General features: G+C 41.7%; 1 protein-coding gene across 1 annotated transcript in view; it reads right to left on the reverse strand.

Moving 5' to 3' along the window:
- Positions 1–375: 375 nt before the first annotated feature.
- The window catches only part of EMCN (endomucin), a 64,579-nt gene continuing 52,358 nt past the window's right edge, over positions 376–12,596 (reverse strand). The window contains exons 9-13 of the mRNA XM_063135574.1: positions 10,314–10,409; positions 8,565–8,589; positions 7,300–7,361; positions 2,571–2,644; positions 376–676 (exon numbers count right to left, since the gene is read on the reverse strand). Of these exons, the coding sequence (XP_062991644.1) occupies positions 671–676; positions 2,571–2,644; positions 7,300–7,361; positions 8,565–8,589; positions 10,314–10,409 (263 nt within the window). The 3' untranslated portion in view covers positions 376–670. The remainder of the gene's footprint in view (positions 677–2,570; positions 2,645–7,299; positions 7,362–8,564; positions 8,590–10,313; positions 10,410–12,596) is intronic.

The following is a 12,596-nucleotide window of genomic DNA, read 5'->3' on the forward strand; positions in this document are numbered from 1 at the left end:
CACTCTTTCGTCCTCCTCCCCCCCCTCTCTCTGGGCTGATTTGCATGATCACCACAACCCTTGGGCTGTTTTAGGACTGTGACTGGTTTGTTAACCATGCAAACAAATCACCCTCACTGGATTTGGACAACAGGAAAAGCTACAGCGATTGCCTGCTGCGGCTTGAATACTCAAAATGGCCACCAACATATGATGCAACCAACTATGGCTTAAATAAGCCACAGTGGATAAAGGTGATTGTGCGAACCAGGTCTATGTATTTTATTGAAAGCACAAGAAAACATATTAACAATTTCTCTTCTTTTCGAGGCAGAAAAGATGATTATGTACACAACCATCACCATTTGTTAAAATATCAAATGCTTGTTACATTAATTTTTGTAAGAAGTGAATATTTCAATGCCTTGGCATACGTGGAAAACAATAAATATGTATTATACATCAGACATGCAGACATTCATGGAAAAAGTACAAGAGACTTCCAGAAATGAAACAGCAGGCATACATGGAAAATGTGGCAATGTAGATTAAAAAAAAATACTATGGAGAAGTAAGTACATTCAATGTACATTCGGATTGTAAATGTGTAGATGCCATTGATTCACACCACCAAGAAAGTCCTGTGTTGGCAAGAGTTCCTTTCAGGAGGAAATAACGAAATAGGAATTCTTCACACCTGAAATGCAGCAAAGTTTCAAGATTATTTATTCCACCAAGATAATTCTGGGTTTGTTATATGAAGGTTAACTAGGTGGATTCTAGGCGTAAAAATGAAACCAGCCCTATTATCAAGTTGTAGCTATAAAGCTCAAAGGCTGAGATGGCATTTGCTCTTCTGGAGATACGCACAGTTGGTTAGAGAGGTGCAAACTCCCCTCTGAACCTTTCTACAAACTGTCTTAATAATTGGAAGGAAAAGAGTAGAGATCTGACCTCCCCTAAGGCAATATGAACATAGCAGCCAAACCCTTCTTAAGTGTTCATGGAAAGCTGGTCAACCATGGTTTTGCCAGGGGTGTCTGCATATTTATGGCAGGTTTCCAACCTTATGAAACAGAGCTCACTGCATAATTTGAGGCCTTTCTACTGCGAATGTCGTTCCCTGCGATACTTGTCAATGGTCACTGTCAGTGAGAATGAGGAAACGCATACAACTCATGCAATATGTTCTGCTACATGAAAAGGCCAGTTGGCATCATGGTAGAGAGTCAGTGAGATGATCCACTGCAGTCTTCCCCAACCTGGTTTCCTCCATATATTTTGGACTTCAACTCCCAGCAGCCCCAGACAGTACGGCCAATGGCTGTGAATGCTGGGAGTTGTTGTCCAAAGCTTCTGGAGGGCACTAGGTTAGAGAAGCTGAATCAACTGTTTCCCATTGGATTATGGAAGAGATAGGGAACCTCTTTTCTGTCTAGGTCTGCATTCCTTCAAATCAAGGGTAATTGTCGGGAGCCACAGAGGAGATTGGGGCAGTAGGTGGGGCAAGGGCCCAAAGTGGGTGCTCTCTGCTTTTGCTAAAGCACTCTGCCCATTTCACCTTTCTTCCCTGGGGAGGAACTGACTGCTTGTGAAGGGCTTTTGAAATCAGGCACTACGACCAGAAGTTGCCCACTTCTGGATTGTGAAATCCTCTCTTGTAGGCTTTTGCTCCATGGGAACCACCTTAATAAGTTTCTGTGTTGGAAGAAAGATGGCAGAAGATCACACCGAGAAAAAAGGTGCACCCAAGGCAGACTTTGTTGTTAAACCTTTAAAACTATAACTTCATCACTCAGGATGCAGAGCTAATGCACTGCTCTGGATGCATGCAGAGAGTCCTGAGGGCAAACAGGGGTCATAGGGGAGGGGGACGTTGCCGAAGAGCTAGGTGGAGCCAAAAATGTTTCCTTCTTAATCAGGGCTTGTTGTATATAAAAGTTCCTTTTGCGGGGGGCGCCTTTTAGAACTGAGTAAAGTTTGCTTTGCCAAGCCTTCACTTTGTGTACTCAGTTATTCAGCCACTCATGATAACATTTTGTTCCTTCTTTGGAGTTGCACCCACCCCCACATCCAGGATCAGAATGAACATCTGACTTCTTAAAGTACCACAATTCCAAATCAACCCAACTGCTACCCAAAAGTGACATGGAAAACCTTCTCTTTGCTCTTTTTGATACTACAAGCATCCTCTCTGAGATGCTTAGCCACCTTGTCTTCATTGCTTGGTGTGCCATAACAGTATTTGCTCCAAACCCTTTAAGTTATATAAGAAAAAGACTCATGGACCCTGTTCAGACGACACGCTAAGCCATGGTGGTTAAGCATTTTGAGCTAATCACGATGGCTTGGCATGTCACGTGAACCATGACTTAGCATGTTGTGTGAACCATTCCTAACCATGGTGCTACATAACCACAGTTTAAACACACTCACTAGCCATTTGCTGCAAAAGGGTTAGCCGCCGAACTATGGCTCAGTACGTTGTCTGAACAGAGCCTTTGACTTTTCAGCAAAATTTACTGGTTACCGCCAAAGATGGGAGAAATTAATTCAACCTTTTCCAAACAGAAAGGAAGTCTTGAACATACACATTTGTTGCCCAGGTGCGATGAAGAATCGTTGTGCTGACGAGGTTTATTCTTCCCTTGAGGAGACTGCTCTCCTAAGAAACAGAAAATGTGCGCCAGATAATTAGATCCGAGAATGTAATCATGTTAAAGGTTACTATATTAGTCATATTGTGGTCAATGAAGTTACACATATCTAGAAAAATATGGCCCAAATGTTAATGAAAGATGTTTGCAACATTGCACACAGTCACATAGTGGCAAATAAGTTCAGGTACTCAGATATAGTTTGCGAAAAAGGAAACAAGAACTTAGGAAAGTTTCATACAAGCTCTACACAGGAAGATGTTGGGATATTATTATTATTATTATTATTATTATTATTATTAGTAGTAGTAGTAGTAGTATCCCACCTTTTGCCCAATACTGGGCCTCAAGGCAGCCTAATGTTCTGCTACCATGTTGGAGGTAACTTAACCAGTGTTAATGGCACAAGCTGAAATCAACATTCTAAGTACATGTTTAGTGCCAGCTCCAAAACACTTCAATGGGCTCCCTCCTTCAGTGGGTCTACCATCTTGCTGCCGTTGTCACCAACTGCTCTTGGTCTTCAACCTCTTTCTCATCCTGCTTGCTTGACAGGTAGGGAGCCAGTGGCATCTACTGTTCCTCCTTCTCACCACCACTGTTGTCTGGGCCAAAGTGAGAGGCAAGTGAACAAGCAGGTTGCAAAGTTGAAGATGAGGCAGTCCAGGAGGCTCTGGACTGTGGGCCCCTGCTAGGATGTGGATCCTCGCAGGTGCCTGACCATGCCTACCCTTGATGCTGGCCCTGTACCTGGTCATGTATTGGAATCTTGGGGCTGCAATCCTGTAATCCAGATGAGGACATACTTTGGACTTGTGGGATCTACTTGGTTTCCACCCCTCTAAAGAACAGCCAGGTACAAAAGATGTATATTTAGAATTCTGGGCCCAGGAATTGGTTCTGAGTATCAGCATTGAGTGGAGCTCATAGTTCTTCCACAGGAAAATCCACTCCAAGCTTTCTTCATCTCAGCATTATAACATAGGGCATGAGAGGAGTCATCTTGTTGTCATTGTTAAAACATTGTGAGCCAGATCCTTGCTGACGTATTGCAAATCACCCAGAGATCTCCACATAGATCCCATCCTACCTTTTACCCACCCTTGTTGTAACCAATGGGACTACTCACATTGGTTTGTAGGGCTCCAAAGGTAATGACATGCCTAAAGGCAAGTCATATGAGGAAAGGGTGAAGAAACTGGACATACCTACCCAGAAGGAAAATAAAGATTAATGGGGAATAGCAATAGTTTAAAACAGCCTTTCCCAAACTCACCCGCCTTGAGATGTGTTGGATTACAACCCTGTCATTGACAGCCAACAAGTCTACTAGCTGAGAATGATGGGGATTGTAGTCCTGCACATCTGCAGAAGACATTTGGGGAAGGTTGGTTTAAAGTATATAGGAGCTGAAAAGCATAATGTAAAATCCTAGTAAAATGTACATCTTCTAGATGAAAACCATCCAAATGTGCTTGGCTACAGACATGATACAAACGTAAGGTCTTAGTGTAGGCCTGCAGCAGTTTTTTAAAAAATCTAGGCCAAGGGAAAAGTTGGCAGAGGGAGTGTGCGTTGAACTTAAGGAGACTCTACCCTGAATATAATGCAGATGCCCCCAACCAAAGAGGATTGAGGCCCAGGACAGGGCTAGCCTAGCTTCAGTTGTTCATGCTTTGGTAACCGCCAAATTAGATTACTGCAACGCACTCTGTGTGGGGCTGCCTTTGAAGACGGTTCAGAAGCTGCAGCTTGTGCAAAATGCAGTGGCAAGATTGATAACCAGAACCAGGGGTCCGAACATATAAGACCAATTCTGGCCTGCTTGCATTGGCTGCCTATATGTTTCCGAGCCCAATTCAAGGTGCTGGTTTTGACCTACAAAGCTTTACATGTCTTGGGATCACAATACATGATGGAACGCCTCCCCCGACATGAACCTACCTGCTCACTGTGCTCTACATCTAAGGTCCTCCTCCGAGTGCCTACTCCGAGGGAAGCTCGGAGGATGACAACAAGGGAGAGAGCCTTTTCAGTGATGGCCCCCCAATTTTGGAATGATCTCCCCGACCAGGCTCGCCTGGCGCCAACATTGTTATCTTTTTGGCACCAGCTTAAGACCTTTTTCTTCTCCCAGGCAGTTCACAACATGGGCTGAGTTTTTTCATTTCTAACTGACCCCAGAATAGCAGTTTTCACAAGGATACTGTTGTTTTTATGCTTCTTATGTTTTTAAATTTTGTATATTTGTTTTTAACGTTTACTGTTTTTAACTTTTGTAAACCGCCCAGAGAGCTTCGGCTATGGGGCGGTATATAAATGCAATAAATAAATAAATAAATAAATAAATAAACAAACCTTCTCTTATCCTATGCCAAACAGCAACTATTTTCATCAGTGTGGAATTAACTTTTAAGTACAGTTAAGCTTTCTTAAGAAAGAATCTGTATTGCGCTATATAACTGAGTTGTAATTTTGCAGTTTCTCCTCTTCCTGTGCATTTCTGCTACTATGAGTGTCTTTTCCCTAGATTCTTCTTTTCTCTCATTTTGTTCAGAAGGCATAGATGAAGGTGAATGTGATTACATGTATGAGAAAGAAATCTCCCAGGAAGATCTAGAGGCAGATGAACCTTTACATTTTGGCCTCTTTTTTTTTACTGAAAAAAATTGAGTATTTCACAGGACCCCGTAAGGCAGAAGTGGATTTTATACTTATGGAAATGGGTATGAACTGAAAATGTATCATGCTTTTGAAAATCCAAGTGCAAAAAGTGTATTAAACATGAATCAAATTAACTGGAGTGTGAGAGGGAAGAGGAAACTAATATTCCTCAAGTGGGCATGAGTCAGATGTCTTCTAAATATAGTAAGCCTACAACATTGTTCAGTAATGAGTTTATTGAGCATTGTGCTCTGCAAAAGAACAACATATAGCCAGGGTAGAAGATTTAGAAGCTCCCAGAGGCACTGGAAGCTCACATTCCCATTTCTTAAAAAATAAAGACCCATCAGTATGATTCTCCTGTTGCTGAAAGTTAGAAAGCATTAACGCTAATAAGAAAATGTTGATAAACTGCTCTATAGTAGGAGTTTCCAAACTGTGTTCTATTGAGCCATGGGATTTTGGGGGGAAGCTGAGCAGTGGAAAGATCAGTAATGGCAAACAACAATTCTCTGAAAGACAGCTTGCCCACTATAATTGATCTTTCCTTATGATTAGGGTGGCCATATGAAAAGGAGAACAGGGCTCCTGTATCTTTTAACAGTTGCATTGAAAAGGGAATTTCAGCAGGTGTCATTTGTATGCATGCAGCACCTGGTGAAATTCCCTCTTCTTCACAGCAAAGCTGCAGGAGCCCTGCCGTCTTTTGTATCTGGTCACTCTAGTGTAGCTCCTGCAGCTTTAACTGTTGTGATGAAGATGCCTTCCTGTGGAATTCCCTGCAGGCGGCAACATTGTGTTACTTCTGGCTCCTCTGAAAATGTTGTTTCAGGAAGCTTTCTGTGAATGACTAGCCATAGTTTTTATCAGTACTGGGGTTTTATCAGAACTTTGTTCTTTTAAATATTGTAATTTTAGTATGGTGCTTTTATTCTTTTATTCTATTTTGTTGTTCACTGTTCTGAAATCTTTGGATGGGGGGGAGCATATAATTATTGTAAACAAACAAACAAACAAGAAGCGTCATGCCAGACCAGAGCAAGGTCCATCTAATCCAGTCTAGTTCATACAGTGGCTAATCAGCTGCCATGTGCCTGTGGGCAGCCCATAAGTAGGACAAGAATACAATAGCACTCTTCCAATCAGTCGCTCCCAAAAAGCGATCTGCATATTTGAGGGCAAACTCTCAGTTCACACAGGCAAACTATGAGGTCCAATAGGCCTGGTAAAAACATGACCAAATTTTAAAAATCCCAACCTTAACTTCTTCCTAGCACACAGCATACTTTTATTTTTTTAAAAAAAGGAAATGCACCACCAAAAAAGAAGACACATTTTTTTGTGTGCTAATTAATAGGTATAGATGTAAATTTAGAAATACTTACTATAATTTGTATAGAACAGGGATGGGCAACCTCAGGAAGTATATGGGGCATTTTTGCCTCCACATCCCCTCACCCATGGGCTGCAGCCTGCCAGGTAACCCTAAAATTATGATGCTTTAATTCCCCCACAAAATGGTGTCCGGAGCATTACAGAGTACCACAAAAGTCAAATGCAGCTTCTTTGCAAGCTATGTTCGACCATTTTACGGCTCCATAGCAGCTACAGAGCCCTAAAAGGGTCAAATGTAGCTTACAAAACCTACATTTGACCTTTTTGGTGCTCTGGATGCAATATTCTTTTAGGTAGAAAAACATATTTTTAAAAATTATTTGTGTATGTTCAGGAGGGGGGTCTTGGGCCATGTGTTGCCCACCCCGGTATAGAAAACTGAAATGCAATATACCTCACTATAGTGGTGAGGACTGTGACCAGGCAACCTGCGTACCTGCTCAGTCTGCTGTCCGTGTGATCATGGGCATCTTCTCATGCGTCCTTATCTTTAAATTAGACTTAAACCAGACAGCCCTTCAAATGGAGGATGCTGTCAAGTAGAGGCCTGTCCTCTGGCCACCCTGATTCCCAGCATTATCAGGGATGAGCAAGCATAACTTACCAATCTCTGGAGAAGTTGTCTTAACAGAAATAAGTTTCACATTCTCTTTATCTGACGGGGATCTGTTGGGAGACATTGAACTGTTAGCAAACATGGATCTCATAAAGGAAAAGGAGTACATTTGTGGAAGAGGATTCTGTACATTGGCCACTTATGAATCACCAAAACAGTGGAAATGAATCACCAAAAAAAGAGGACAAAAGTGAAAACAAATTTGCATAACATTTGCATAGGCTAATTTAGGAATAACAGGCAGTATCAAATGCTGCCGGTCTGCTTGTGCCATTGATGTTGCACTAACATAAATAATCCCAAGTACAACGCCAACAGTGTATACTGGCATGAAGGGTCTCCCTGTAAGAGTAATAAAATAAGCAGAGCAGCTGAGTTGGATACTGCCCTATTCTCATAACCAGTGGAGCCTGGTGGCTCTGGTGTCAGTGGGGCTGTGAATCCACTCTGGCTTTCAGTCAGAAATGTAAAGGAGTATCCAGGGTGCTGGACCCTAGCCCCCCAGAATGGGTTCAGCAACTTGGACAAGTCCTTTAGAGGTCTGACTGGTTCTGATTGGAACACAGAGTGCATTCATAGCCCCACTGACACTGAAGCAACCAGCCTCCACTGCTTATAATTTATTTAAATTATAAATTATAATTTAAATTTAGAAGCACTAAATCTCACCATAATACAAGTGACTTGTATGTCTGCCAGGTTCTGTTCATGGGCATAACAGTTGCCCCAAACATAACAGTTCTTAGGGTTGTTCATCTTTAGACTGGAAGTGGATAGGACAGCACTTCAAACAGAGGACACCTTCAAACAGAGGACACCCAGACATACTAGAACAGCCTCCAGCTGCTCCTCTCTAGCCCCTCCCCTGCTCCTCAACCCTCCCCGTGCCATACTCTGTGCAAATTGTGCGTGTAATTTGCAAAATTTGCACAAATTGTGAATATAATTTGCTTAATTTTCATGAGTTGTGGTGATAATTTGTGTGAATTGTGGCCATGATTTGTGAAATTTGCACAAATCGTGGCTGTTACAGTTGTAATTTGCACAAATTTCTAATTGCACATTTTTAAAAAAAGCAAAACCCCCGGATTATATGAAAAACCAAGCCAAGTCGAGGGTGCTGTGGAAATCCAGCCAACCCAAAGAGGCAAAGGATATCCCGGCAAAGTACATCCCTACCTTAGAGAGACCATTACTTCACAATCCCTTTCCCGTAATACGAAGGATAAAAGGACAGAGAAACAACAACTTACTGTTCAGTTACATTCTCTTGTCTCTCTGGAAGGAGAAGGAAATGTACATTATCTTGATATTACAGTACATCAGGGAGCAGGCTTCTCACGTAGCCTTCTCTTTGAACTGTTTTTCTATTATTATTATTATTATTATTATTATTATTATTATTATTATTTATATACCGCCCCATAGCCGAAGCTCTCTGGGTGGTTTACAAAAGTTAAAAACAGAGAACATTAAAAACAAATATACAAAATTTAAAACCATCAAAAGCATAAAATGCAAACAAAAACAGACAATCCGTTAAAAACAAACTATTCTGGGGTCACTTAAAAAACTCAGCATATGCTATTAAATGCTGTTAAATGCCTGGGAGAAGAGAAAAGTCTTGACCTGGCGCCGAAAAGATAACAATGTTGGTGCCAGGCGAGCCTCGTTGGGGAGATCATTCCATAATTGAGGGGCCACCGCTGAAAAGGCCCTCTCCCTGGTTGCCATTCTCTGAGCTTCCCTCAGGGTAGGCACGTTGGAATATTTACATGTCGGAATATTGGGGTTTGTTTTTTTTTACAGCAGCGCTGGGTCCAGGTTTTTGAGGACTCTTGGACAAGACCTCAACAAATCCATCTTTTCACTGCCATCCTCCCAAGCTGCTATTGCTCTTCCTTGTCTTCTTTCTCATCATTGATACCACTTGCTTGCTTGACAGGCAGAGAAGCAGTGAGCAACTGAGCACCATCGTTGTCTGGGTCAGAGTGAGAGGCAGGTAGGTGGACATGGAGGATGCCAGGCCAAAGAAGAGACGCAATCCCAGGGGGCTCTTGTCAGCGGGGTTTATGGGGCCAAGCATGCCTACCCTTGACGCCGGCCCTAAGGAGCACTGTCAAACATGCAACATGAATGCTCTCTAAATTCAGCAATAGGGAACAAATTACCTGTTAGCATTACCCAGAAGAGCTTTCTGGAACAATATGAACGTGAACATAAACTATTGCTTCTCCCCAGAAGATTCTGGATTTGTTCAGTTGTGTCAAAAAGCTACTCATGTAAATGGTATCAGATCAGGATACACACAGAAATCTCAACTACACCTTTGGGAGTGAAGCACACTAGGGATTCAGCAAGCTCTCGCTAGACATGGAAGCTACAGATGGGATTTTCATGTCTTTATAAGTAAAATATTCTAGCAGATTGTTTACAACGGGGACAGGTAAATTGTGGCCCTAAGTTTGCATGAGTCTTATGGCCTAATTTTTAAAAAATACTTTCTGCAGAGATCCATTTAGACCTCTAGCAGAAGTGATCTGACCGTCCTCTGGCAGGCTGTTGGGTGAGAAAAGGTGTGGGGTGGAGAGGAAGAGGCATTGGAGGTGGGTGGCTCCTATGGCAGTGGGGCAGTGGGGAGGGCCCACCACTGTCATGCCCCTACTGAAACATTACCTGTGAGGGAATGTGATCCATGGCAGCAAAATATTCTGTACCCCTGGTTTGGAGCGTACTTAAATAAAATAACGGCACAATGCTATGCAGATTTCCTGGCTGGGAAATGCTGGGAGTTGCAGGACTGTTTTCTATCTAAACAGGCATAGGATTGAGCCCTAAAAGCAAAATAAGCATTCAAAAACACAACACATTGAACATCAAAATTTGAAACAAAACAAAATCACTCCTCTACCATAGTTAAATAGCGACAAAGTGATTTTTTTTTAAAAAAAATATTTTTTAACAAAAAATGGTGTGTGTGTATTTTAAAGTTGGCTGCATACCTGGAGTTGTCCTGAAGCACATTCTGTACAAAGCCATCAGAAGGAAAACAGTGAGGGTTATTACGATCAAGGCAATGATCACTGGCAAAATAATACCTGCATGTCATGGAGAAAGTTGTTTTAGTTCAAACATGTTGGCAACTGACCATTCTTTAAATGAAATGAAATAAAATACAAACAGAAAAGTTCTGATGTGTTGCTTTCTCTGATCACTCTCTTCAGTACACAGTGTAGGTAGTAGCCGAAGTCATCTAATTTCAATATTCCATTCCAACCACTAGGTGGCAGGCTTACAATCTTAATGACGGAAAATAAGCTGATGACGGACTTGCCTCCCAAGGCTTCTGCAGCAAATAGCAGTATATTATACTTCTGCATCTATCTACATACACTTTTCATTCAAGCCTTAAGGGAGGGATAGGCTACCTGGTGCCCACCAGATGTTTTGGACTACAACTCCCATAGGCTGGGGCTGATGGGATTTGCAGTCCAAAACATCTGGAGACACCAGGACACCTACTGCTGCCATGACACTTTCTCCATCTGAATTAAAGGGGGGGGATTGCAAAACAGGGTCTCCCACAACACAGCACAGTTTCAATTTGTGTGAATATGTTTGAGAGTGTGTGTATGAGACAGCCTTCCTCAACTTGGCATCCTCCAGATATTTTGGACTACCATCACCCAAACCATGGCCCATTCTGGCTGGGGTTGATGAGAGTTGTAGTCCAAAGCATCTGTCTCTTTTACTGATACTCCAAAACCGTTTACTATATTGGCTGCTCGAGTGAAACATAAGTGTGTATTTTTGGTTAAAACATGGTTTGTATTGTAATATATCCCCTTGTTTTTTAAAAGTATATTTATGTACTGATTTGATATTTGAATGAATAGTTTGTTTGTTTATAGCACAAAGACCATTACAAAATACAGAACTGCTCACATATAGCAACACACATTATTTAAAATATCCAAAATATTTGCGCTACAATCCTTTCTCAACCAAGGAGTCAGTCAGTGGATCACTCTAGGGGTGCTCCATTTGTCTGCAGCACCCACCCTTTGCTGTCACAATGGTGACATACATGCCAAAGTCACAAGGATAATTTCAGTGATTACATTATAACCTAAAATGCTGGCAGTCAATATCTGGCACTATCAGATAGGTGGGATCTCGGATGATAGTTTATACAAAACTATTAAATCAAATGGTCCCCCTTTGTTAAGAAAGTTATTTCTGATTTTTTGGGATGCAGCAGCAAACTTTGCTACCTTAATTGTGATTGCTTTACTATGGTCCGCCAGCAGATCGCAGATAATGTCTCTAGTGTGCCAACCCGCTCTTGCTAACAATAGTTCCTTTATAAAACGCTCCCTGATTTCTTTGTACAGAGGGCAACGCAGAAGATAATGCGCTAGGTCTTCGATCTCCCCTGAGCCACAAAAACAGATCCGCTGGGCATGGGGGACTTTTTTATACTTCCCCTCCAAGAAGGCAGAGGGCATTGTCTGAAAACGAAGAGCAGTAAAGGCCTTTCTTAGGGCAGGAAACGATAGGTCAAGCAAATATTGTGAAAAGTCCTGTTCTAAACTATGGAGAGAAGGCCTGTAATTGACTAGCTATTGCGTTTCCCTGGGCATCAGCCTCATAGATTCTATCTCCAATACTCCTTTTGTTATTAGCTAGCAGCTCCTGCACCTCCTTGGCATAGAGCTGGGACAAAGTTAACCAGTTATGTGCCCATCCACCCTTTTTCAACTGTTCATTGAAACATTGTTTAGCTAAGTTATTTTCATTTAGAGTCATTAACTTTTTCCCATAAAGTATAATACTCTTGTGGATTCTTGACTTGAAGGAGGGCAAATCCACCTCCATTCTTAATAAGGCAGCGGGAACCCCTACTGGAAGAGCTAACAATTCCTTCAACAGAAATAGCTTAAAAAAGGATACCAGTGGAAAGGATAAGCAAGCAAAGTGCCAGAGGGAAGAGTCATACAGGATACAAAATAGTTCATCTCAAACAGAACCTATAGTAGTAGACAATGTTGATAAACAGGCACTAAATAACATGAACAGCGTGCCGCGAGGAAAAATCCAGTCTATTATTATTATTATTATTATTATTTATTTATTTATTTATTTATTTATTTATTTATATAGCACCATCAATGTACATGGTGCTGTACAGAGTAAAACAGTAAATAGCAAGACTCTGCCGCATAGGCTTACATTTTAATGAGGAATCAGTTAGTCTTTACAAACCTCCCTATGATTCCTGCTTG

Source organism: Elgaria multicarinata, chromosome 10 (genome assembly GCF_023053635.1).
Source record: "Elgaria multicarinata webbii isolate HBS135686 ecotype San Diego chromosome 10, rElgMul1.1.pri, whole genome shotgun sequence".
Classification (NCBI taxonomy): domain Eukaryota; kingdom Metazoa; phylum Chordata; class Lepidosauria; order Squamata; family Anguidae; genus Elgaria; species Elgaria multicarinata.